This window comes from Ascidia mentula, chromosome 8 (assembly GCF_947561715.1).
Source record: "Ascidia mentula chromosome 8, kaAscMent1.1, whole genome shotgun sequence".
NCBI lineage: Eukaryota > Metazoa > Chordata > Ascidiacea > Phlebobranchia > Ascidiidae > Ascidia > Ascidia mentula.
The window spans coordinates 11,065,071-11,087,786 of record NC_138573.1 but is presented as its reverse complement, the minus strand read 5'-3'; the positions used below and the strand labels follow the sequence as shown (position 1 = coordinate 11,087,786).

Genomic DNA, 22,716 nt, shown 5'->3' with positions numbered 1-22,716 from the left:
TACCTTGTACTGTGTCACTGTCACAGTGCATAGCAAATCTACTCTAACCCACAAAGTGGACACAGTGTCTTATCGTGGACAAAGTTACCTCCTTGGATGAAAATATGTACCTTCCCTAACTGCAACCAATTTAGGCAACTGATTTTGTCTACACAACTGATCTTTGACGACTACCTATGTTTGCCATAACGTTACAGTCATATAGCATAGTCTCTGGTCCGGTATAAACTAAGCACATGGTTTTGTTTTGAGGACAAAATGATATCTATTAAAATGCATAAAATTGTCTTTCAAGTGATTTGGTAACCAAGATGAGAAAATAGAGGAAAAATAATCTTGTCAATCAGTTTAGTTTATTTTGCAAAACAAAACAAAAGTACGTTCAAATCAATTATTTGCGTAGCGGTATTTAAAGGGGTCCGGGGAAATCTGCGATTTTATTTGTTTACAAAAATTATACCAACTTGTTTCGTTTGGGTGGTTTTGTGTGCACCGTTATCAAGCAAACATTTTAATGGTTTTACTGTTACTCTTTCTTCTACATTTTGCGAAAATAATTTTTCGAAGGACATTTTTTTACAGATCTTGTTGGCGGCAATTTCAAATTATTTTGCTACGTGTTAGGACATATCCCGTCTATTATGTTATGTTTACGTACCAGCCTTCAAGGTGTGCCGGATACAGCATGAATTAACAACGTATGTAAATTTCAACTATCACCAGCTTTTGTACACAATACAGTGCGACATTTATATTGCTTGCTTCATGTCAAACCATACGGGTCCATGGCCAATGGTTGGGGGACCTTAGTCTTAGGATGTCATCACGTAAAAATTGTTTACCATGGCCCATGCCCATTGCTTATGTTAAAAGGGAATAAACATGGGTGTCAATTGTGTTGCGCACAATGTTGGCAAAATTAATTCTGCACAATCACAACTATGTGTGTCAGGTTGGAAAAAATTTTGTGGGAAAAAAAAACATTTTGTAACTAAATCATCAGAATGCACAGAAAAAATAATACATTATTTATCCATATACCTATATTTTACAGGACTTTCCTAAACTGAGAATAAGGAGAACACATTTAATGTTTTTATTAGATCTAATGTGCATTTCCATGCAATCAAGACTTAAACGCAGCAGCAAAAGCACATGCCAAAGTCATGTAGCTGCCTAACGCACTGGTTACCATTGATACCAGACATTTTTCTTTGCCGAAACGTAAATTTTTGTTGTTTAGTATATATTTACTTTTTTCCTTGACAATTTTTGCTTCAAAAATTTAATTTGAGCCAATCTTGCCTGCAGCCTTGCGACATCTTACTCATTCATTGATATCCCATATCGGAGCCATGAATATGAACAGAACATTGGATGAGTGGCTTGGGATTTAAAGTAACAAAGTATTATTTTACAGAACTCTACACTGTTGTTGGCAAATTTTAGTCACTATCACCACATGGCGTACTCTTACCTTGGTTGATCGGAGTTGTTGTACAATATGTGCAAAATACAGATGGATAGTTTGAATTTAGAATCATGGATACTGCCGCCATGTGTGCTGCAGTGCTATCATCAGTCCGGTTTTACACATATGTATGAATGGCAAAAAGAGTGTTTGCGACTTCCTGGTGTTTTGGGTAAGAAACAACATTTTTTTTGTAAATTGGAAAACTGCATGATTATTTAACAGTTTAAGCACCATTCATGTACCCTTTTCGAAATACAGACAATTTTGTGAAGATTCCTCCACACAGTTACAACATATTAATATTATTTAGTCTTGGACACAATTATAGGTGTATCCTAGGTGTCTAACTGGTCCCTCTAAAAACCCATTGTAGGCATCACAGGCTTAGTGCTTTTTGTAGTGATGCACCGAATCATCTTGAGTCGGTTCGGCTAAAAATCTAAAACCTATTTGTTTTAAGGTTGTCTTGGTGGTTGTTGTTATTTTCCAAGTGTATTACTAATATTGTATCGGGCATGGGCAAAACAATATTACTTCAATGAACACTATTGACTCCATTTTTTAGGATATGTCTTCAGCGACTGTGATAATACTTACATCACAAAAATAATCCATCCTTAACAGTTTTATTGTTACGTCACTGAACGACCATAAGGAGTTTCAGACTAGTTTGTAAGATTGTGTGATCATTTTTCATATTATTGAAAATTATCCATTAAGTCCACATGCTGTTGTTCTAGAAAAACGTTTTTTTTAAGTGGAAAGTTTGGTTTTGGCCAAATCAAAACAAATTATTTGGCCGAAATCTTCGTCAAATAAATCAAGTGAATAAATTCGTCAATCTGAAGCTTCGGTACATCACTTGAATGAATAAACCGTTCCAATCCGTGACAATTAGACAATTGCAGGACACAGTGGAACACAAAGCGAGCATTTAGCTATCGCGCGATGCGAGATAATGGTTGCCATTGTGGGTATGTCAACTTAAAGAACGGCGGAGACTTTTCAAATCCAGGGTATGAAGCATATGTATTTTGCAAGTTAGGCTTGCCTTCTCTGGGAGATAGGAATAGGAAAGATAGATGTGAATTTACACCTCCCCAACATTTCGGTAAATCAAATAAATCGGCAAAATTTAGCAATTAACCAATTTCGCAGTAATGTTTCATGCAATGGCATGATTGGCAGGATCGCCCCACTGCGCAGGTCCTTGCTTGGCGATCACAGCTAACATATGGCGATCATGAGGTTTGCAGGCTTGCTCAGCCCAGGCATTGCAGCCTAGGTGGATCAGCCACTTTTTCCTGACAAACCAGAGTAAAATTTGAAAAATCAAGCTCCTGGTGAGGTTTCAACTCTTGACCCTGGGCTAACCAGGCCCAACGCTCTACCAACTGAGCTACAGGAGCTCAGTGGCTTCACAAGTATATTATGGCCAAGGTACACTGGTGTGCAAGCAGTTGATTTTTCAAATCTTGCTCCGGCTTGTCTGCAAACCTCATGATCGCGATGCGTTAGCTGTGATCGACAAGCAAGGACCTGCACAGTGGGGTCTATATTACTGAAATATTACTGTGTTATCTGATACGGTGGTAGAGATCCCCTACGTATATGTGAAAGTTGCCTGGCAAATTGTGCGAAGCGCACCAGTTTACCATGGCCACAATATAACCCGAGAAACCACTGAGCTCCTGTAGCTCAGTTGGTAGAGCGTTGGGCCTAGTTAGCCCAGGGTCGTGAGTTCAAACCTCACCGGGAGCTTGATTTTTCAAATCTTGCTCCTGGTTGTCAGAAAAAAGTGGCTGATCGAGCTAGGCTGCAATGTCTGGGCTGCCAAGCCTGCAAACCTCATTATCCAATTTTGCGTTTATAATGTGAACCAGAGTATTTTCTCAACGAATGGCAGGCTTGAGATTACTGATCCCAATGCAATTTACAGCGATTTACTGACATGCCTTTAACCTGATATGTCTTTATATACTTGATTTATAAAAATAGTACATCATTTAAAAAGGATGCTGAATCTAGTAATATGGCCATCCTTTAGAATATGGCAGTACGAAATGTGGAAACTCTGAAATATCTTTTGCCCTGACTTTTGAAATACCACCAAGAATTAAAATTATTACCCTCACTGGGGTCAAATATTTTTAAACAATTTTTAAAATGAAAATTTTTTAGGCACACCTCCCTTTTTTCCGTAAAATTTCAAATAGGCCAAGGGCAATACATGTCTGTTGATAAAACCACATCATGTAACATGTCCTATCCGAATGCCCAAAAAAAGCTCATGCGAGCTGGTTATTCTTATGATGTCACAGACTCACAGTATAGCTGCCCGTTTGGGAAGTATGAAAATTAGGTGCCTTACTCTTAAATATGGGCCAATATCTCACATGTGCGCACAGGAAGTTCTTGTATAAAACATAAGTTTGAATCTGTACATCTTTTTAGATGGAGGAAAGAATTTGGTATATTCTGCTCCAACAGGTTCGGGTAAAACATTTATTGTTGAAATGATTATTGCAAGAAACATTGTCAACAAAGGTGGAAAAGCAATGTTAATATTTCCATACATTTCTGTTGCAAGGTGATGATTTGATCAAGTTACAAACATGTTAAATCTTCAAAGTATAGTTGTCAGTTGTCTTGAATATTTCTGACATTGCCCTAATGTATAAAACAAAAAATCAGACTTTTCCATGATCTTATTATCTTGTATTGTTTATGAATTGACTCAAATATTGGCAACCTACCTGGTTTAAAACAAAATACTTTTGGCACTATTTGCGTATCTGATTTATTTTCAGATTAGGCCAATTAAAATCATTGCTCTGTATAACGATTTTGTGGCATACAAGTTATTTGTATCTGACATGTTTTGCGAAAAATATCAGAACACCGACTTTATGTCAAAACAAAAGATTGTCTAAAAGTTTTGTGGTGGTTGACATTTAGTGAGGACATATAGGCTACTAAACAATTCACAATCATGAAGAGATTTTAGAACCAACAATTCAGTTTAATACTCACCTTTTGTGATCAACTTATGCTGTATTTTATTGTTGAATCATTGAGATTTTCTGAATCATTGGCTCCCAAATCTCTTTTAACTGTTTGTTTGTGAAACTTTGATGTCTATAATGACACATGTTAGGTTTAAAAATAATTATCTTTTTTACACTCAAGAGAGAAACTATTTTGGCTTCAGCAACTGTTTAATGGAACTGGTCTACTTGTGGATGGATTCATGGGGGGATTAATTCCTGCTGGAGGAATTACATCAGTAGACATAGCTGTTTGCACCATTGAAAAAGCAAATAGTTTAATTAACAGAATGATTCAAGAAGATACAATCAATCAAATCCGTATGTGCGATCTGTAATGTAGTTGTTATAAAAATGCATGACATTTTGTAATAGTGTGATTTTAAAAAGACACAATGATAAAAATGAATTCTTTGGTTTTTAAAATAAGCTGTTCTGTCACTGTCGATGTTAGTATTTAAACTGAATTGCATGTACACATCAAGTCTATGACATAGAGTTTTATCTGATTAGATTATGAAAAGCTTTTATGGTGACGAAATTTTTGAATTTTTTCTATTATTGGGCTTAGAACTATGCCCACCCTTATTTGTGCATGAAAATGCCAAAAACATGCATTGTTAGCATTTGACATGTTGTATTTGTATGTCTAACTTAATGCATATATTATATTAAAACCAAACCACAGGTTAACCTAAATGGGCAATAGGCTATTGTCATGTAAGTAATGAGTGTGTTACTGAGTCTATAACAGCTGGGAACCACCAACATAAAAATTCCACTCAAGATGATTTTTTTTGTGTATGCTGTTTTTAGATTTATGTTCCACTAACCTTAGTATGTCTGTTTTCTTTTTGTGCAGTTTTCGTCAGAATTGTGCTATGATGATCTTTTTTTTCATGTGAAAAAAGATTCAAAATTGTTATTAAATAGGTTACAAATTGCAGGAATTTTAGCTGTTGATGAATTACATTTCATAACAGATGGATCCAGGGGATATTTGCTTGAGCTTTTGCTTACAAAGCTGAGGTAAAGCTTTCCCAGAGAATTTTTTTGTGTTAGCTGATTATTGTCATAAATTCTTGTAAACTTTAAACCCCATGTAACTTTAGTGGCAAAATCAACTGCATTTTACTTTTAATTTCAGTTATTTTCTATTATATTGCTGTAAATATTTGTTGTCAGTGATGATGATTGTTTTTAACATACTATTCAGTTAAGTTCCTAATTATGACCAGTATTTGTACCTGTTTATTGGGTATGGTGCTGCCAATTGCCTTTATTTCTAGATTTATTTCCATGCATCAATCAAATGTTTGCACTGATAAAAAAAATCTTGGCACACAAATAGTTGGTTTTTCCGCAACTGTTTCCAACTTGTCTCTTTTAGCTAAATGGTTGGATGCAGTCATGTATGAGACATCATTCAGGTAATTTTAAATTTAAAACTGAAACAATTTTTTAAACATTATTTTGCATTTACAATTGTTTACAGCCTTTGTAATGTTGGAAACTACCAGTTAACTGCATGCTAACTTGCTTCCATTTTGAAAGTAGAAAGTGTATTTTAACTAAACACGTTTGTTGCACCTCAACACTATCCTTGATTGGTTCTATTATCCCATTTTTTTGGGTGAATTTTTTATTACAAAACTGTTTTATATAGTTGTACCTTCCCTTTCGTTAATAAATTTCCATCCAGCAAAAATTTATCATAAAAAAAGTCTTCATGCCATTGCAGGGCTTTACCACTAACCAGGTATGTCATGGTTGGCAATGAAATATTTGATGACCACTTGGTAAAGATTAAAGCAATTCAGCCACCTCCAAGTTTAAAGGTACACAACTCAAGTGCTGTTTTGTTTGTGCAACGATGCCAAATTAAAAAAATATTGTTCAAATGAAATGGCACGTTCATGCTAATAATCTTTTTATCTAATAATTTTCCAACAGCTGGTAAAAGTTTTATGTGCAACATACAGTGAACAACACAAAAGTAGTGTAAGTGCAACATACAGTGAACAACACATACAAAATGCTTTGTCTTTTGTCATATACAACAAAAACCCAGTCTGCTAAAAATCCCTTTTAATTTGCCATCAGCATTTAACAAGGTTTACAGCTGCTTTGTTTCAGAACAAAGACTTTCAAATATCCACGTTATGTCTTGAGACTATTATTGATGGGCACTCGGTACTTGTATTCTGTCCAACAAAACAGTGGTGTGAAAGTTTGGCATGCACGGTTTCTGAAAACTTGTCAAAGGAAACATGGTATGTGTAAAAAGTTTTATCTTTGTGCTTTGCAATCTGTATCCTCATGCTCTGTCAGTATCAGCTTTTCAACAATTCCCTTGACAAAGAGGGTTCATAATATGTAAAATATCATATCAGTGATGATAGGAAGTTGGAACACAGTTTTGTTTTAAAATCTCACCCAGTATTTGAAAACGTTTTGGATTTTATACATTGTTTTATGCTATCATGCAGGGTTCCATTACAGCAGTTGATCAAAAAGTCATAGTCTATGGTATTTTTCCATGTATTTTTAACCGCTGTTATAAAAATATGTTTTTGTCACTGTGTCAATAACACAAATGTGTTACTGACATATTCAACTAAAAGTTTATGTTTTTGCAATGTGTCATTTCAAATCCTTGCATAGTTCAAGTATTACCACCTTTTTTTCCAATTGATTACTGTCCCATTGTCAGCCTGTGTCATAATCTTGTGCTATCTCCACAGTAAGATACATCATTTAGATTTTTCCAAGCCTGTTACAGTAAAGGATTTCTATTGCTGCCAATTACATATTATCGAACCAACTTTATTAACATCATGAACAGTCACAGACATGTTTTTTCTAGTGATATGATGAACTGTACAAATAAAACTAGTGCAAGGAAAACTATTTTGCAAAGTTTAAGTCAAATACCAGTTGGTTTGGATAAAGTCTTGTCAAACACTATTCCTTCTGGAATTGCTTTTCACCATGCAGGTATTTTACTGAGCAAATTTTGTATTGCATTAAGGCACAGCTTTTTCTATTTTTATGCACACACAGTGCATAGGTAATTTACACAGCAAATAAGGCCAATTCTACTTTTAGTATGTAGAAGAAATGTGTGTGAATTTGTGATTTTTTTCAGCTGATAGCTCTGTAATTGTATTTACATGGTCCAATTAGATTTTGTCACCTGATTTTTGCCATTCTAACAATATAATCTAATGCATTCCATTTATATGACATGGTTTTCTCAAGGTCTGACTATGGAGGAGAGAGATATAATAGAAATGGCATTTAGACAAGGAACAATAAATGTGATTTTTGCTACTTCAACATTGTCATCAGGTAAACAACAAATACAAATAGTCAATAACCTGATATAATAAGGGATTATTTGAGCAGCTTTTGCTCCTGTGTTCCAAAATGTTTTTTTAATTGACATATCCAGATGTTAATTTCAACCATTAGATATCCCAGAAAGTCATTTTCAGTTTTCTTGAAATATTTTTAGCCTTTGTTGTGACCATACAACACATTAAAAACTTTGTATTTCATGATGTTTGAAGAAAGGGTAGCGTTTTAATTAATTCTGTAGGGTTTGATTGAACAAAGTTTCCACACTTTAATCTCTTTCTAAATTATGATTAAGTAAGGCTCACTGCATCCACATTTATCTTTTTTTTCTGGCTTAACACTGCTATACATGTTTTGTCTGCGGTACTTTACATGTTTTATACAATTACAATAAAGTTTCAGTTGTTTATAAGGTGGAGCTTTTTAACTGAATTTTGTAAAAAAAAACTTCCAAATTACTGCTTATGTATAGGGTTTGTAGACATCACAGTCACACGGCATATGTATTGCCCATAAAATGTATTGTAGTATACAGTATTGTACATTGTGATTGTGCAGACATATAGTATGATTTTACTGATGAGCAAAATATATGTTATACAACAATTTATATGCATGTACAAATATACCCTGTATCTTAGGGGGTCATTCTGTACGGTTTGAATTATTAACAGGGTGTAATGTGAGTTTCTGTGTTACAAAAACCAAACAATGTATTGTACGAACTAGTCATTGTTTTCAGGAGTTAACCTACCTGCTAGGCGTGTGATTATCCGTTCACCACGTTTTCATGGAAAATTTGTACCTGTGCACTTATTTCATCAAATGGCAGGTCGAGCAGGAAGAAAAGGATTCGATGATCATGGTAAAGAAATAATAGTGGCGATCATAGGTACCACGCTTTCAGAATTGTTTACGGTGCTACAAATCATAAACCATGGCATCGCACAAAAATGAAGCACTATGTATAATGCATTTTTATACAAAACCTTGTTGAGAAAATTTTTTTGCTTAACACCATAACTGGCTTTATTGCTTTAAGACCACTGCTATTGACAATCAAAACAATAACATTTATATATATCTATAATATGATGCAGAATTTGACAGTCTGAAGTTGGTAAATTGTAAAGCATGAAACACTGTTTACTACACATACAAGTAGAACACCTTGTACCCAATGTCATCTCTTTAAACCACTATAATTACAAATACTACTATAATAACATGTGTCAATGCCTTTATTTTTAGAATGCATGTTTCGTTTTATTAAGCATCATCAGTTCTTATTCAAAGTGACTGTAATAAGTTTCACGACAACTAAAGTGTTGTGAAGCACATTTATCCACTTATTCCATATAGCATTTATTACAGCATCACGGTTAGTATCATTCATGTAAAATTTAGACACATTTTAAACACACGTCATATTGCAATAAAAGTATTATTGCAGGGGTGCCAATGATTCTTCACCCCCAGCAAGATTACCCTATGGTTTGCATGTGTTTGTTTTTACATGTCAAATTGCAACAATGGTGTTTTTTTTGTAGGGGAACTATCACATGCTTAAACAAAGAATATTGAAACAAACACATGCAACACCACATAATCTTACTGGAAGTGAGGCATCATTGGCATCCCATACGTGTGCCTATGGTTTCACTGATAGACAAAATTATACCAGTTTGTCAATATTATTAATTTCCGTGAAACTAAAAAAACTTCTTGCAAAAATTAAGGTGAATGTTTTGTCATTTGTGAAAAGCATGAAATGGATGAATGTAGAAAACTCTTTTCACTCCCATTTCCAGTCATAAGAAGTTCCCTGTGTAGCAGTGACCCCAACAAGCATGAGTTGTCTAATAGTCTAATAAAAGGGATGCTTGAGGTAAGTCAAAAGAGACCTATAAAACAGCAAAATTCTTGCACAATGATTACGGAACACTGTTCACTGCAGAAATTTTCAAAGAAAAAATTCTGGGGAATTTTTCTTTTGTTTGTAGTATCATTATTGTTACTTGTGGTGGAGCTTCACAAAATATAACCAGTAGATTTCTAGCTTTCGCTTTCCTTTTTTGAATTATTACACGTGTTTGTAAAGTGGGGGTCAGTTCGAAATGAATACCTTTGATTTGACCCTAAATATCTTCCAGTTAACAGTGTAAATTAAAATAAAACCTATTTTCTCAACACTAAAAAGTTGAAGAAAAAACAATGACCTCAACCGGGTCGGTGAACCAAGCCACCCTGGTAGGCTGTCGATCAATAACCGTATCTGCAATTGCTGAGCAAAACCTTTTTTAGTCAATCTTTCAGACAGCTCTTTAAAAGATGTTTTATTTATTTTATTTTTTTTATAGTTTTGTACTTTCTGTACTTAGTAATTGTTTGAAAATTTCACATACTATGATTCTTTTTGAAGGTAATTGGCACTGAAATTGTTTCAAATGAGGCCACTGCTGAACTTTACTACAAAAGTACTTTGTTTGGTACACAGGTGCATATGGTAAGTTTTTGTTTAATGATTTAAAAGTGGATCCATGTATGTTAAACTGCCACTATATGCTGTTCCCAGTCCACTAATTTGTAATACAACACCTATTTTCAGACATGCCCAATGTTGCTGATTTGTATAACCATTTAATACAGACCATAAATACAAGCTTAATTGTTGGAAATATACATATATCTAATATTAGCTGGAAACTTTGACAAATACTTTGCAACATAGTTAATTTTTGTATTTGGATTATTCAAAAACTTTGGTTTACATTAATGATCATTTACCAATATTTTTGCCAGAATGAAGCAGATTCAATTAATAATACCCATCAAGAACACATAAAGAATATTTTTGCTTGGCTAAAGGACAACGAATTTATTGGTGTCAGCGAATATAAGGAGAAAATGTATGTTGTTTAAAAGATTACTTTGTATTTTGTTGAAAAATATCTTGTTATTATTCAAAATAGACTGATCTTCTGGCTTAAAATTAAAAAAATAAATAAATAACTACATTTTGTCTGCCATTCGGCCGAACCCTGATGCAGTCTAGCCATATGGCAGACAAAAAGTCGAAATAATTGTAGTAATTGTTTTTAATTGTAATATGCCTGACAGCAACAGTGTAATAATATCTTTGTTGTTTTGGTATATAGGACAGTATTTTGCACTAAACTTGGAAAAGCTTCTCTCTTTTCATCTTTGTCTGTGCTCCAATCATTACATGTTTTGGGTGACCTTAAGACAGCAGCTAAGTCTTTTGCTTTGGACACAGAACTGCACCTTTTATACTTGGTCTGTGGTATATAACTTTCATAATTGCCTACAATGTTTGTGATAAATTAATATCACTGCTAATACACAGATAACACCTTTGCCTGACCCATCAGAATGGACAAAATTAAACTGGTTTAATTTTGCCCATATTCTCGAAACATTGGGACCAGCTGAGCAAAGAGTTGGTCAACTGATTGGAATCAATGAAAGCTTTTTAATTAGAATGGCATCGAGAAGCAACATGCTAAAAAAACGCCTAACCAAAAAGCATGAAAGGTTGTTTAATATACACACCAGGTAATAGATATTATACCCTTTTCTTTGTGTTTTTCCTGTTTATTTTCTGTCATTGCATTATTGGTTATTTTTTTATTTTCTGTATTACATTGATTATGTCATGACAAGGGCATGAGAAAACATGGGTGAAAAAAATTTATTTCTAACCAGATTTTATGTTGCCTTAATATTACATGAACTTGTCAAAGAATCATCACTTTCATGTATTTGCAACAAATATGAATGCAACAAGGGCTATGTTCAGTCACTTCAACAATCTGCTGCAATGTATGCTGGTAAGTCTTTATTTTAGAGGTTAGCAGTACCATGTATCTTATGTATTTAAAGTTCAAGCAGTATTTTGTTCAGAAGGTACAGTAGAACTTGGTTAATCAGAATTAAATTTGTCCAAAAAATGTTTCACTGCAAATGTTAAAAAGCAATCCAAGTAAGTAAAATGGCATCTCAGCCAAGGCATTTTTCGCATGTCTGAGTCAGATATCACTGGTGAGTTTACCTCACGATCGTGGACATACCATTCCCTGGTGGTGACTGAAAACATCACTTGGGAAGGGTGATTTTTTAAAATGCGATACAACTTGCCTAGAAAAAGTGAATTTGAATCAGGCTTGGCTGCCTTGCAATTGTATTTTATAATCGGTAAATGACAGCCAAGGTATTTGCAGTGGGGCATCCTGTTTTTTTGTGGTCAATGTTTTGCACTTGCAAATCATCCATTTGGAAAGTGTAGGCTCCATTGCAATGTGGTTAGTTGTCATCGTCTATCTCAAGCTTTCTATTGTGGATGATATGTTCAGTCAGTCTTGATTTACACCCTAGTTTGAACACTCGCTGTGTTATGAATCTTTCATGCTGCCTTCTGTTTGAATAGTTTTATGTGTTTTACCTATTAAACAGAACAAAATTCCAAAACCATGCTTTTCTGAATATCAAAATTTGCAAAACTATCACCTCCAGGTGACACATGAAATAGATGTCCTGTATGTCTTTTACCTTTATATTGCCTATGATTGTTTTAATATTGTTGGGTATAGTGATTGAGTCACAATGACTCATTAAAGGGAGCTAGAAATTAAAAAAAAATGTGAGAAACTGTTCAAGGCTGTATACTAGGGTTGCCAGATGCTGGTGTTTTTCATTGGATACCTGATATTTTTTTTGAAAAGTACTGCGGTACCAATCTGATACCAATGCTTTTTAAGCACTGTGTAAATGCATACATCAGGAAAATTTTGAGTTTGATAATGTTGTTTATTTTTTGTGCTTAAAAGCCCACAATATTACTTGTTTGCAAACAGGTAAAAATAGGATAGTTTGCTCAGTGTTGGAACCACTTTAGCAATTGGCATCTAAAAAAATTTATTTTAGGAAAAAATGATAATTTTTCGTGATTTGGTAAAGTAATCCGCAATCAAAGTTTTGTATTCTCGGCAAAAAACTATCACATCAAAAGTTGAACTTTCATGAGGACGACACTGACCAACAGAAAGACAATTACATTCCTTTAATGCAAACATGTAGCAATTTTGCACAACCGCCTTTTAATAAAATGGAACATGTGCCCCTTTATGTCCTTTAACGACTGTTCAAGTTTAATGAAATTACAAATTGTGCCTTATTTTACTTTCAACAAGCACCAGATTTATTGGCGATAAAAAAAAAGTATCGGTCGTGATACCAGCATGACATCACTTCTGATTTGATACTACTTTAAAGTAAAGACTCCGATCCAATATTATCGGACATCCCCAATGAAAACAGCAACTGTTTGTTGCTGAGCATGCAAAAACTTGTACATGGTCTCTTGTGGGTGGCAAAACTAACTATTCATGGATAATTTTTTGATCAGTCTAACATACAATTTAAAACATGTGTGCACATACCGTTTTCTGATTATTTTAGACAAATTGCTACCCAACTAGAGATTTGATATAAATGTATTTGGTGAGAATAGGTGCAACATACAGTCACAAAGCCTGATTTGTTTTGCAAATTCTACCAAAAATTAATTAAAATATGCCCAAATGCATTATTGATTGTCTGATTAGTTTTCCACATAAAGGTATGATCACAACATTTTGCAAGGAACTTGGGTGGTGGAGCTTTGAAAAGCTTTTGGAAGAATTCCAAATGCGATTAGTTTTTGGAATTGAAAGAGATCTTCTAGACCTTGTTAAGGTATTGTTGATAACAAATTGATATCAATAGTTGCTACAACTAATTTTTTTAGGTTTCATTTCTGAGCAACAAGCTGGCTCGAATACTTTTTAATGCTGGATTTACCTCTTGTGTAACATTGGCAAGTGCAAGTTATTTAGATGTTGAGAAAGTCCTCATAAAAAGTAGCCAATTTCAGAGGTGACTTTTATTGTAGTATTTAGTGATTGATGTAGTAACACAAAAATAAATTAAAGTAATTGTTTTAAGGACAGCCTCTTTCTGTTCAGACTTGTGTAATAACAACAAGAATAACAAGCAAACAAAAGTTGTCAAACTACATTTAATTCGGCTGTAATCTTGACACAAAAGAACAACATGCTATTATTTACACACAAATGTTAGTAGTCTAATTGTTAAGAAATCTGCCCATAAAGTTCGTAATGACAAAGCAAAAAAAAGCTTTTCATTAATAACACCATTGTTTATGTTCAATAACTCATTAGTAAGCCACTGCTGGCACAACAGTACAACTGCCAAAGTTGCATTGACATATTGAGCCAGTGTTTATTGGTTTGTATTTCCTAATTTGCCAACAGTTCTTTGTATCGGAAAAAGGGCATGGTTGCCATACCTCGCTCCGACCTTTCTTTTAGTTACACTGTACTGTAATAATTAGCAGGCAGAAAGTGTAGGCACATAACTGTACATATGAAGTTGTGTTTTTGAATTCTCTTCAACGTTCCATTTGAACCAACACATTATAGTGGAGATGTAAAGCTTCTTTGACAATCTTAAGCATAAAAATAAACCAGTTGATTTCCTTTGTAGTTTAATGGGGTGCATAAAAAATATTTGAACAGTTTGAAAAAGGATGACTGGGACACAGAATGGGAAGCAGAGGAGCGCCAAAAGCAGTCTTTAATTAGATTATGTGGCCTAAATTATAATGTGACCCATCACAAGGCAACAGATCTTATTATCAAAGCAGCAAAAACAGTAGTAGGTAAAAAAAAAGTAAAATTTTCAAGCAATGTACAACTATGGAAATGTGCAACTTTTTGTTTGCTATTGAAAAGTTTTTCGATAAATAAAAAACTGTCAATATAACACTAGGGTTGCCACACTAAGTACTCAATGCTTTTTTTCGTATCAGATTTATTTGTTATGCTTGCCTGAAGGTAAAACGACAATATCCACTGATGAAGTCTGTGCCCAAATACTTTCCCTGTCTCTTTATGATTCAAAACTTGGTACAAATATTCATTGTGATGAAAGAAAAAAAGGTGGTTGCATCTTGGAAAGCTCTTTTGATATGTTTGAAACACAAAACAATCCACCAAAGCCAGGTATGTTTTTGTTCGTCTTTCATTAATCTTTACAAAAATGACAAGTAGAATAATAAAAAGCCGTCTAAATATAAAGTATAATGAAATTTCAGTGTTAAAAAAAAAATTTACAAGAGCAGTAAGACTTAAAAACAATTAAAAAATATTTCTTTGACAGATGTTGAAGACATAGGATTTCAAGAATTTTTACTAAATTGGTCAACACAAAGGATATTTTCAGTATGCTTTATGCAGGTTTGTTTGTTTTTGTAGCAATTGTATTTAGGAGGTGGTTTATACAGTGTACTACTATAGGATGAGAATAAATATTTAGTAATCGACAAAGCCACACCAAAAAGTTTCCAAAGCCAAGTAAAAGGCTGATTTGAAATCTTTTTAGGACCATAAAACAAATCATAACAATATACAATCACCAGTTGAAGGATTAGCAATATGCTGGTCATTGGAAGAAGCATACTTTCTTAAATTTGAAGTAGGTTTGATTATTTTTATGTTAAATGCACCAAAATAAATGTTATTTTACAACAGGGTGCTACTGGTGTCACAATGTGGGAATCTGTGATAAATGTTTTTGCTTGTTTACCTGATCATTGTACTGTTATAGCAATAAATGCAAAGAATTGCTACAAATTTTTAAGTGAAGTTTTGAAAGCTAATCCAAAATTTCAGTGGCAGGTAAGTAAAACCTTCAAATCTTTGTTGTAGTTAAATATATTTATGTTAACATCTATAGGTGCCAACTTACAGTGACGTTGCAAAAGTTAAATTAAGTAGCAATTGTGAACACCACCTCAACAATTAATGCGATTTTCGTTTCAAAATTGCTATTGGAACAAAACTAGTTTATATCACACACCCTTCTGTTTAATTTCACATGGTCAAGCAGTGGGACCTGCTGTCTATGGTGACATTTCAAAGATAATTCACTGATTTGCAAAAGATCAGCTAACGTTTTAGTCATATTTTTCTTCCAACTAATTGCAAAAACAAAAATATTTATATTCGGAAGTTCAGTATAGGCATTGCCATGGGGAGATTGGATTATAACAATGAACATGACAACTATTTGTACTTGCAGAAAGTAATTGGTGGGCAGTGGGCACTATATGTATAAAGAGTTTGAAATCATGGCTGATGTTTTCTTGTCTTGTGTTAAAAAGTCTTGCAAATCAAAGTTTTGGATTTTTGACATCTCATCCATTAAAATTAAAAAAATTAAACGAAGTAGAAAAATGCAACTACTATTCTGTCTAAATTGTCATGTGTGTGGAAGAGGCATAATAGAAACTCTCAATGAAAAACTTTTAATTTTTCCTCTAAACCGTGAAAGAATGAAAAATTGTTAATTAAACTTAACATCTAACATGTACAAATAACATCTGCAATTAGTAAATGTCTGAATTTAAAGTACAATAAATAATTTATTTCCAAAAATAGAAAGAGCATGTTCAGTTAAGTCAACTCAAAGTTAAGTTTAAACACTTAAGAAGTCGCAGAGACAGATGATGCCTTTTGAGCCCAACAGTTACGATATACAGCACCAATATTTCACTTTTTTGCCAAATAACTGAAATTTCACGGAGATCGTTTGTTTCAAAAGGATCCAGAAATTGCATCCTGGGTTTTAGACAGTGAATGTCCTGTTTTACCAAAGAGTGTTTCCCTACCACCATTGAAAAGACATCAACATTATCCATCAGGTACATCATTTTCTAATGTGGATAGATTTATAAATAAAACGAATAGAATATTTTATACAGAGCTTGCAAACTATTTTGCAATTGTAGGTTCATCCTTGCAACATTCAAGTAATTTTTAGGTGTTTCATAAAAAAGATTTTAATGCAATTATATAAGTGTCAATAAAGCATGAGATTTGTTAAATATTAATATTTTTTACAAAATAATTAAAACCAATCTTTTTTGACAAACAGGTTTTCAGAAATTTCAAATATGTTCATCATTGTGCTGTGAAGCATGTCAGAGAGCACATTACACTTTTTGTTCAATGAATCATTGCAAGCAAATTATGGAGGAAAGAAATGTTTTTGAATATTATTATTCAGTTGAGATGCAGCATTTATTGGTGTATGCAATAAATACATCTGTTTGAATAATGTAATTTTAACCACCCTTTTATGTGAAAATTTTTATTAGTCTTGCTGCATTGGAAATGCGTGGGATATGCATAAACCTTGATGACTTACGTACTTACAAAACCCAAATAAGTGAGGCAATGAAAAATTTACAAAACTCTGCATGGTCAACTGTGGGTCACAAGTTCAATTTGTACAATCCGGCTGATGTATCTAAAGTATGTTATGTTGGAAAATTGCATATTGTGCTATAACACGTTACTATGTGATTGTTATGCAGGTTTTATTTGAGGAGCTGAACTTACACAAACATATTGTCCTTGATAAACACAATAGTTCTAAACCAAAAAGTACAAACAAATTGGTGTTGCAAAGGTTATGCAAACTACCAAACTCTCATCCTTTGCCTAAAATTATAATGGACTGGCGATCTGTGTCACATTCATTGCACAAGGTAATTGTAATTTTATTTAAACCGATGAATATGTTTGTTGCTGATTGCACAGATAATTTTTTCAAGACCAACTCAACCAAAAACCGGTCAGGCTGCCAAATAAAAATGTCCTGTATGTTTTGTAATAAATATTGGTGTTTAATGTTTCCTATCGCATATATTAAAATACTTCTTTGTATCAGGTTGTTTACCCCCTTTGCTCAAATCATCTTGGGGGTTACAAAGATTTTGCTTCACATCATCCAACTTGTTTTACCAAAACCAGTACAGGTAGAGTGTCAATGGCAGAACCAAGTCTTCAATGTATTTCCAAAACTTATGATGTCTGTTTGAAAAACCAGGCAAGTTGTTATAATTTTCTGTGTCTGTTTTTAATCAAATTTTACTGTAAACCTGGTAACTGCAAACCTTGATTTTAACAATCAATGCAAAATTACATCTAACATTTTGCAAATTAATTGTTTTGACTTTTGCTAGGGTTTGTAGGACATATATGGCAAATAAATCAAAGATCGCAATAATGCACCTGTCACCTTTTCTGCATGTTTGCCAAAATCCGTTTGGACTTGTGATTTATGTAGGGACTTATTATTCTTCATAAATTATTGCACCTGGGGGCAAAAAAGCACCTATCCAGCAAGCAATGTTGACCAGAATGTGTAGACAAGGGATAAATCTTTCATAAAACCACAAATGACTGGGCCCGTGAACGATTCATTTATCTGTAAATACAGCCTAAAGTTTGAGCTGCTTTTTTGGTTTAATTTTCTACAACATCAAGCAACAAGCTGATTGACAAACCCCACAAAACTTAAATTTATCCCTGCAACAACACATGTATGTGCTCACTCAACATTAAATTGATCCCCACACATCACTGATTGGTTTGTTCCGTTGTGACAAATGAATATAAGATGGGTATTTCCTGCTGGCGAAACTTATTTTAAAAGAAATATGGATATGTGGCCTGTAGAAGTTCAAATGGAGATTTCTGACACAAAAAAGAAGAAAACCAAGATTTAAAATATGTTAAAACAATGCACACAGACATTCAAAAGGATTTGTCAAAAACATTTTTTTTACTAGTCTTGTTGGTTTGCCACATAGGCAGATTTATGGTTTTCAAAATATCTAGTTCTTCTACTGACAATACACAATCTTTTTGCTTAAAAGATTTTTAATAAAGGTGAGTTCTAGAAAAAAATTGCTTTTCACATATCATCCAAAACACTGATAATTTTTTCTGTTTTCCAATGTGAGGCCTTTCAGCTGATGCACTGTTAAAAAAATGAATTAAAGTGATACGTAAGCAAAATTTGTCTAAAAACTCTATAAAAAGTTTAGACCTAATTTCTTGGAAAATTGTCAAGTTTTGGATTGTATGTTGCCCCAAAGGAGCACTGCAACATGTGTTTCTAAACCTACCACAGATAATCCAAAAGAATTGGACAATAAACATGACAATTGACTTAGTAATGGTGGCAGTTAGTTATTTCAATTGTTGTAGAATTATCAAACACAATGCAACTAAGCAAGTATCTAACTTTAAAAGGTGCTGTGGTTTAGTGTACATCCGTACCTTCATAACCCGAATTTAGTGAAAATCCAGATCACCCAAAATTTACTTTAAGATAGAAAATTATCTAGTGTTAAAGAAAATCTTTTATTAAAGGTAAAAAAGTTTTGTATGTCCAGCAGGTAAACTTACTTGTGCTGTTGGGAGTAATGTTACTCTATATTACTCAATTTTCCCTTTGTATGTTAATATTGTGCCTTAAAAGTTCAGTATGTAGCAAACTTTAGTATATTTCTGCTCTGAGAATATTTATCATGTGTATAAGAAATATATGACAGAACTTGTGCAAATCAAAATAGCTGCTCATATCCTAAAACTTTTAACAAAACAATCTTTGCAATATGCCAGGAGCATGATTTATTTATTTGATTTTTATTCTCAATATATCATAGCTATCGGAAGGTCACCATTAATCTTTTTTATGATGTTTGCAGGATGATACTAATCAGACAAGAAATTTGAGCATATCTCTGCGAAAAATGTTTGTTGCCACAAAAGGTGAGAAAAAAGTATTTTCAAAATTCAACAAAAACCGAAACCTGTTCTATGCACCAAAACATATCTGGGTAAGTAGTATAGTCATGCCAAAATGAGATAGCATTTTATTAACTAAATAGAGAAGAAAAAATAATCAATGTTTTTGCAGTAAGTAGATGTCAAAACAGTCAATAAACCTACAATCAGCGAAACTTAGCAATAACAAGATATCTATTTTTATGTGATAAGGTGCGCGATGGACAGCCTGCCGGGCATTTATCAAACTTATCTAAATTACTTTATTATTCTGCAAACACAATTGACAATAACAAACTTGAATAAAAAATACCATAACATTAGCGATAATGTCTAAAGTACAGAAAAAGGTAATGGGAATTGTAAATGCACACAAGATAATTTGTAGTTTTAATAAAGGGTTCCTCACATGGGAAAAATAATACCTCAAAAAAAATGTTACATTATCTGGACGATTGTGGTCGAGCATACATATACTATTTAAAAATTCTTGTTTTTAATTATACTGCAATAAAAGGGTAGAGCAGTTGTGTTCAACCTTTTTTAGTCGTCTGTTTTATAAAATGCTGCTTCGACAGCAATGACTGATGATATTACAACATACATACAACAACCTTTTTTGTGATTTCGGTCCCTTCAAACCAAAATATACAAATATTCCAAATCCTCAGTGAACAAAATTGCTCCCAATGGAGAAACCATTTACTGCAGCATAGAAATTTTAACGTTGGATTCACTCAAAATAAATTTATTGCAAAAATTTTGTGAAAATTTTTGTTATAGTGGTTGTGTAGCATCAACTAGTTTTGCAGTTATTATCCAATCTTCTATTGTTGCCATCTCAGAACAAGTGTGCGAGGGCTTTAAATAATCACATCCTCATGTGTGTTTCAGGATCTGTGTTTTTGGCGGCAGACTATTCTCAACTTGAACTTCGACTTATGTCACATCTTTCAGAGGATCCAAATTTAAGAAAACTCTTTGACAATCCCAAAATTGATGCATTTTGTGAGATGGCAGCTAATTTGTTTAGTTTGGAGTCTTATCAAAATGTAACAGCAGTACAAAGACAAACTAGCAAGCAAGTTTGTTACGGTAAATTGTAGAAATCTGCTTCGATGTGGTACTACAATTAGAATAAAACATTTTTTTGCCATGGTGCTGCAAAAATCATGTTTTTTCACCATCAGTGGGATCAAAACATAAATATTTACTCACCAAACTTTTTTCAAATAAATTTTTTGTATTTTTATCTGTATTCATAATCAGGAATCATTATACTTGTCTGAACTGTGCTACCAAGAATAATTAAGTGTCGTAAACAACCAAGTCAGGACATGTATGAAACACTGGATAAGAAAAAAAGGAACAATAACCTAATTAGGTGATGATGACCAATAATAACTCGACTTAATAGATAAAAAAAAATAAACAAAGCTCTTGGAAATACTCAACTGCAGAAAAACTAATTAACAATTTCCAATATTTTATACATCCTGGTGGACAAGTGCACAACAAACACCCAAATGTTCTGGTCTTATGTAGTAGATGTTTTTAAATTTTCTAGCTGTGTTCCTACAGATGTCTCTCAGGCCCATAGCAGCGATACATGATTGTGATGTTGGATTTTTGTAGTTGCACCAGGACAGTGCATAAGTTTTATCTTCAAGAAATTGGCCCATATAATGTATTTGTTAATCATGTTTGTTATGTTAACATTGGGAGGCAAACTTCTTGATTTAAAAGGTTGTTGGCCTTAACTTCTCCATACAAAAATGGTGAAGATACAGCAAATATAATTAAGATGAAGCATTTTTCTTGTGGTAAAAGAAGTAACTTGTAACATAAATTCCTCATTGCACTCGGTCCCTTTTTCGTTTTTGGGTGACCTTTACAATTTCATGTGCTTTGAAGTTATTTTTTCACTCTGACAGAATTTGGTAATAGTAAAAAAATTAGGTGTCATATAAAAAAACATGTATGTAATGCTGGTTTCCCATCACTGTTTGCAGTTTTGCTGGTGTTTGTTAATTTATAAGTAATTCATTGGAAAGTTATTTAAAATATAAAGAATATTTTCCTCAAATGATTACCAGGCTTGCATTTGTCTTGTGTGTATTGTTACTAAAAGAGCAGTAACCACAAGGTCATCTTTGTCGATTTGAGTTATAGAAAGAAATACAAACAATCAGAAGTACAGATCTTTTTTAATTGTAATGTGATGGTAGTAAACATCATGTTAATTGTAAATCTGGTATTTTTGTAGGCATCTTGTATGGCATGGGTCCTGCAGCTCTTGCAGAACAACTCAATGGCAATCAATTAGAAGCAAGGGAATTGATCAAAAACTTCTGGTTGAAATACCCTTTGTTGAAGTGTTATATGAACAGCATCATAGAATTGTGTAGAAAACTGGTAATAGTCTTGAAAAAAAAGTTTATACAGAAGTTATTATTTTGTAATAATTATCATGCTAAATAATTGTTTGGAATCTTAACTAATCTATAACCTACACTATTTTTAGGGATATGTCCAAACAATATGTGGCCGAAGAAGATCAATTCCTCTCATTAATAGCACTGATCGTCAAATACGATCTCATTGTGAAAGGCAGGCCATAAACACTACTATACAGGGGTCTGCTGCAGATCTATTGAAGTCTGCTACTGTGAAAATACAAGAGCAAATAACCAAATATGGGTGGAATTCAGCCCGAAAACATGCTGACAACTGTCACATTGTTCATACACTGCATGATGAACTTATCTATGAAATAGACTTCAAGTTAATTCATGAGATGGCAGCCATTGTTAAAAACTGTATGGAGCATGCTTTACCACTTAAAACTGAAATGCTTGTGAAGGTTAGTCTTGGTCCCACTTGGGGGGATCTTCAAAGAGTGGAAAACCTATAACTTACTACTTTTCTATTACATTTATTTATGCAGCATTTATAGGTGATTGTTCATCGACACGTTTTTTTGTGCAATATTTTAAATAAAATAAACTATTGTACGTTCGCCTCGATTTCTCATTGCAATTGTGTTTGAGTGGTGGAGTTTGCAAAAGCACTTTTATTTATAGTGGCCCTAGTTGACAAAATGGCCTTGCCTTTT

At 33.4% G+C, this 22,716-nt stretch overlaps 1 protein-coding gene and 1 non-coding gene across 3 annotated transcripts; both read left to right on the top strand.

Annotated features, from left to right (window-relative positions):
* The first annotated feature begins 569 nt into the window (after positions 1-569).
* LOC145910317 (uncharacterized) lies at positions 570-22,606 on the top strand. 2 transcript variants are annotated; one of them, XM_082997388.1, is made up of 33 exons: positions 570-698; positions 1,421-1,643; positions 3,929-4,064; positions 4,664-4,842; positions 5,469-5,550; positions 5,811-5,951; positions 6,263-6,359; positions 6,658-6,794; positions 7,388-7,518; positions 7,783-7,872; positions 8,624-8,746; positions 9,621-9,769; positions 10,304-10,387; positions 10,684-10,790; positions 11,040-11,178; positions 11,249-11,457; positions 11,608-11,732; positions 13,520-13,635; positions 13,688-13,815; positions 14,478-14,620; positions 14,796-14,963; positions 15,121-15,197; positions 15,343-15,435; positions 15,492-15,638; positions 16,564-16,663; positions 16,897-17,050; positions 17,120-17,276; positions 17,339-17,512; positions 17,695-17,853; positions 19,523-19,586; positions 20,496-20,696; positions 21,868-22,016; positions 22,126-22,606. In XM_082997388.1, exons 2-33 carry the CDS (start codon positions 1,505-1,507, stop codon positions 22,513-22,515), a joined length of 4,488 nt encoding a protein of 1,495 aa, XP_082853514.1. In that variant the 5' UTR covers positions 570-698; positions 1,421-1,504; the 3' UTR covers positions 22,516-22,606. The 2 variants fall into 2 exon arrangements, 1 of the variants encoding a protein (XP_082853514.1); XR_014403202.1 differs by lacking the exon at positions 22,126-22,606 and having other exon boundaries at positions 19,523-19,654; positions 21,868-22,008.
* Positions 3,162-3,235, top strand: Trnat-agu (transfer RNA threonine (anticodon AGU)). Its single transcript has one exon. It is a non-coding gene; the product is annotated as a tRNA-Thr (tRNA).
* Positions 22,607-22,716: the final 110 nt, after the last annotated feature.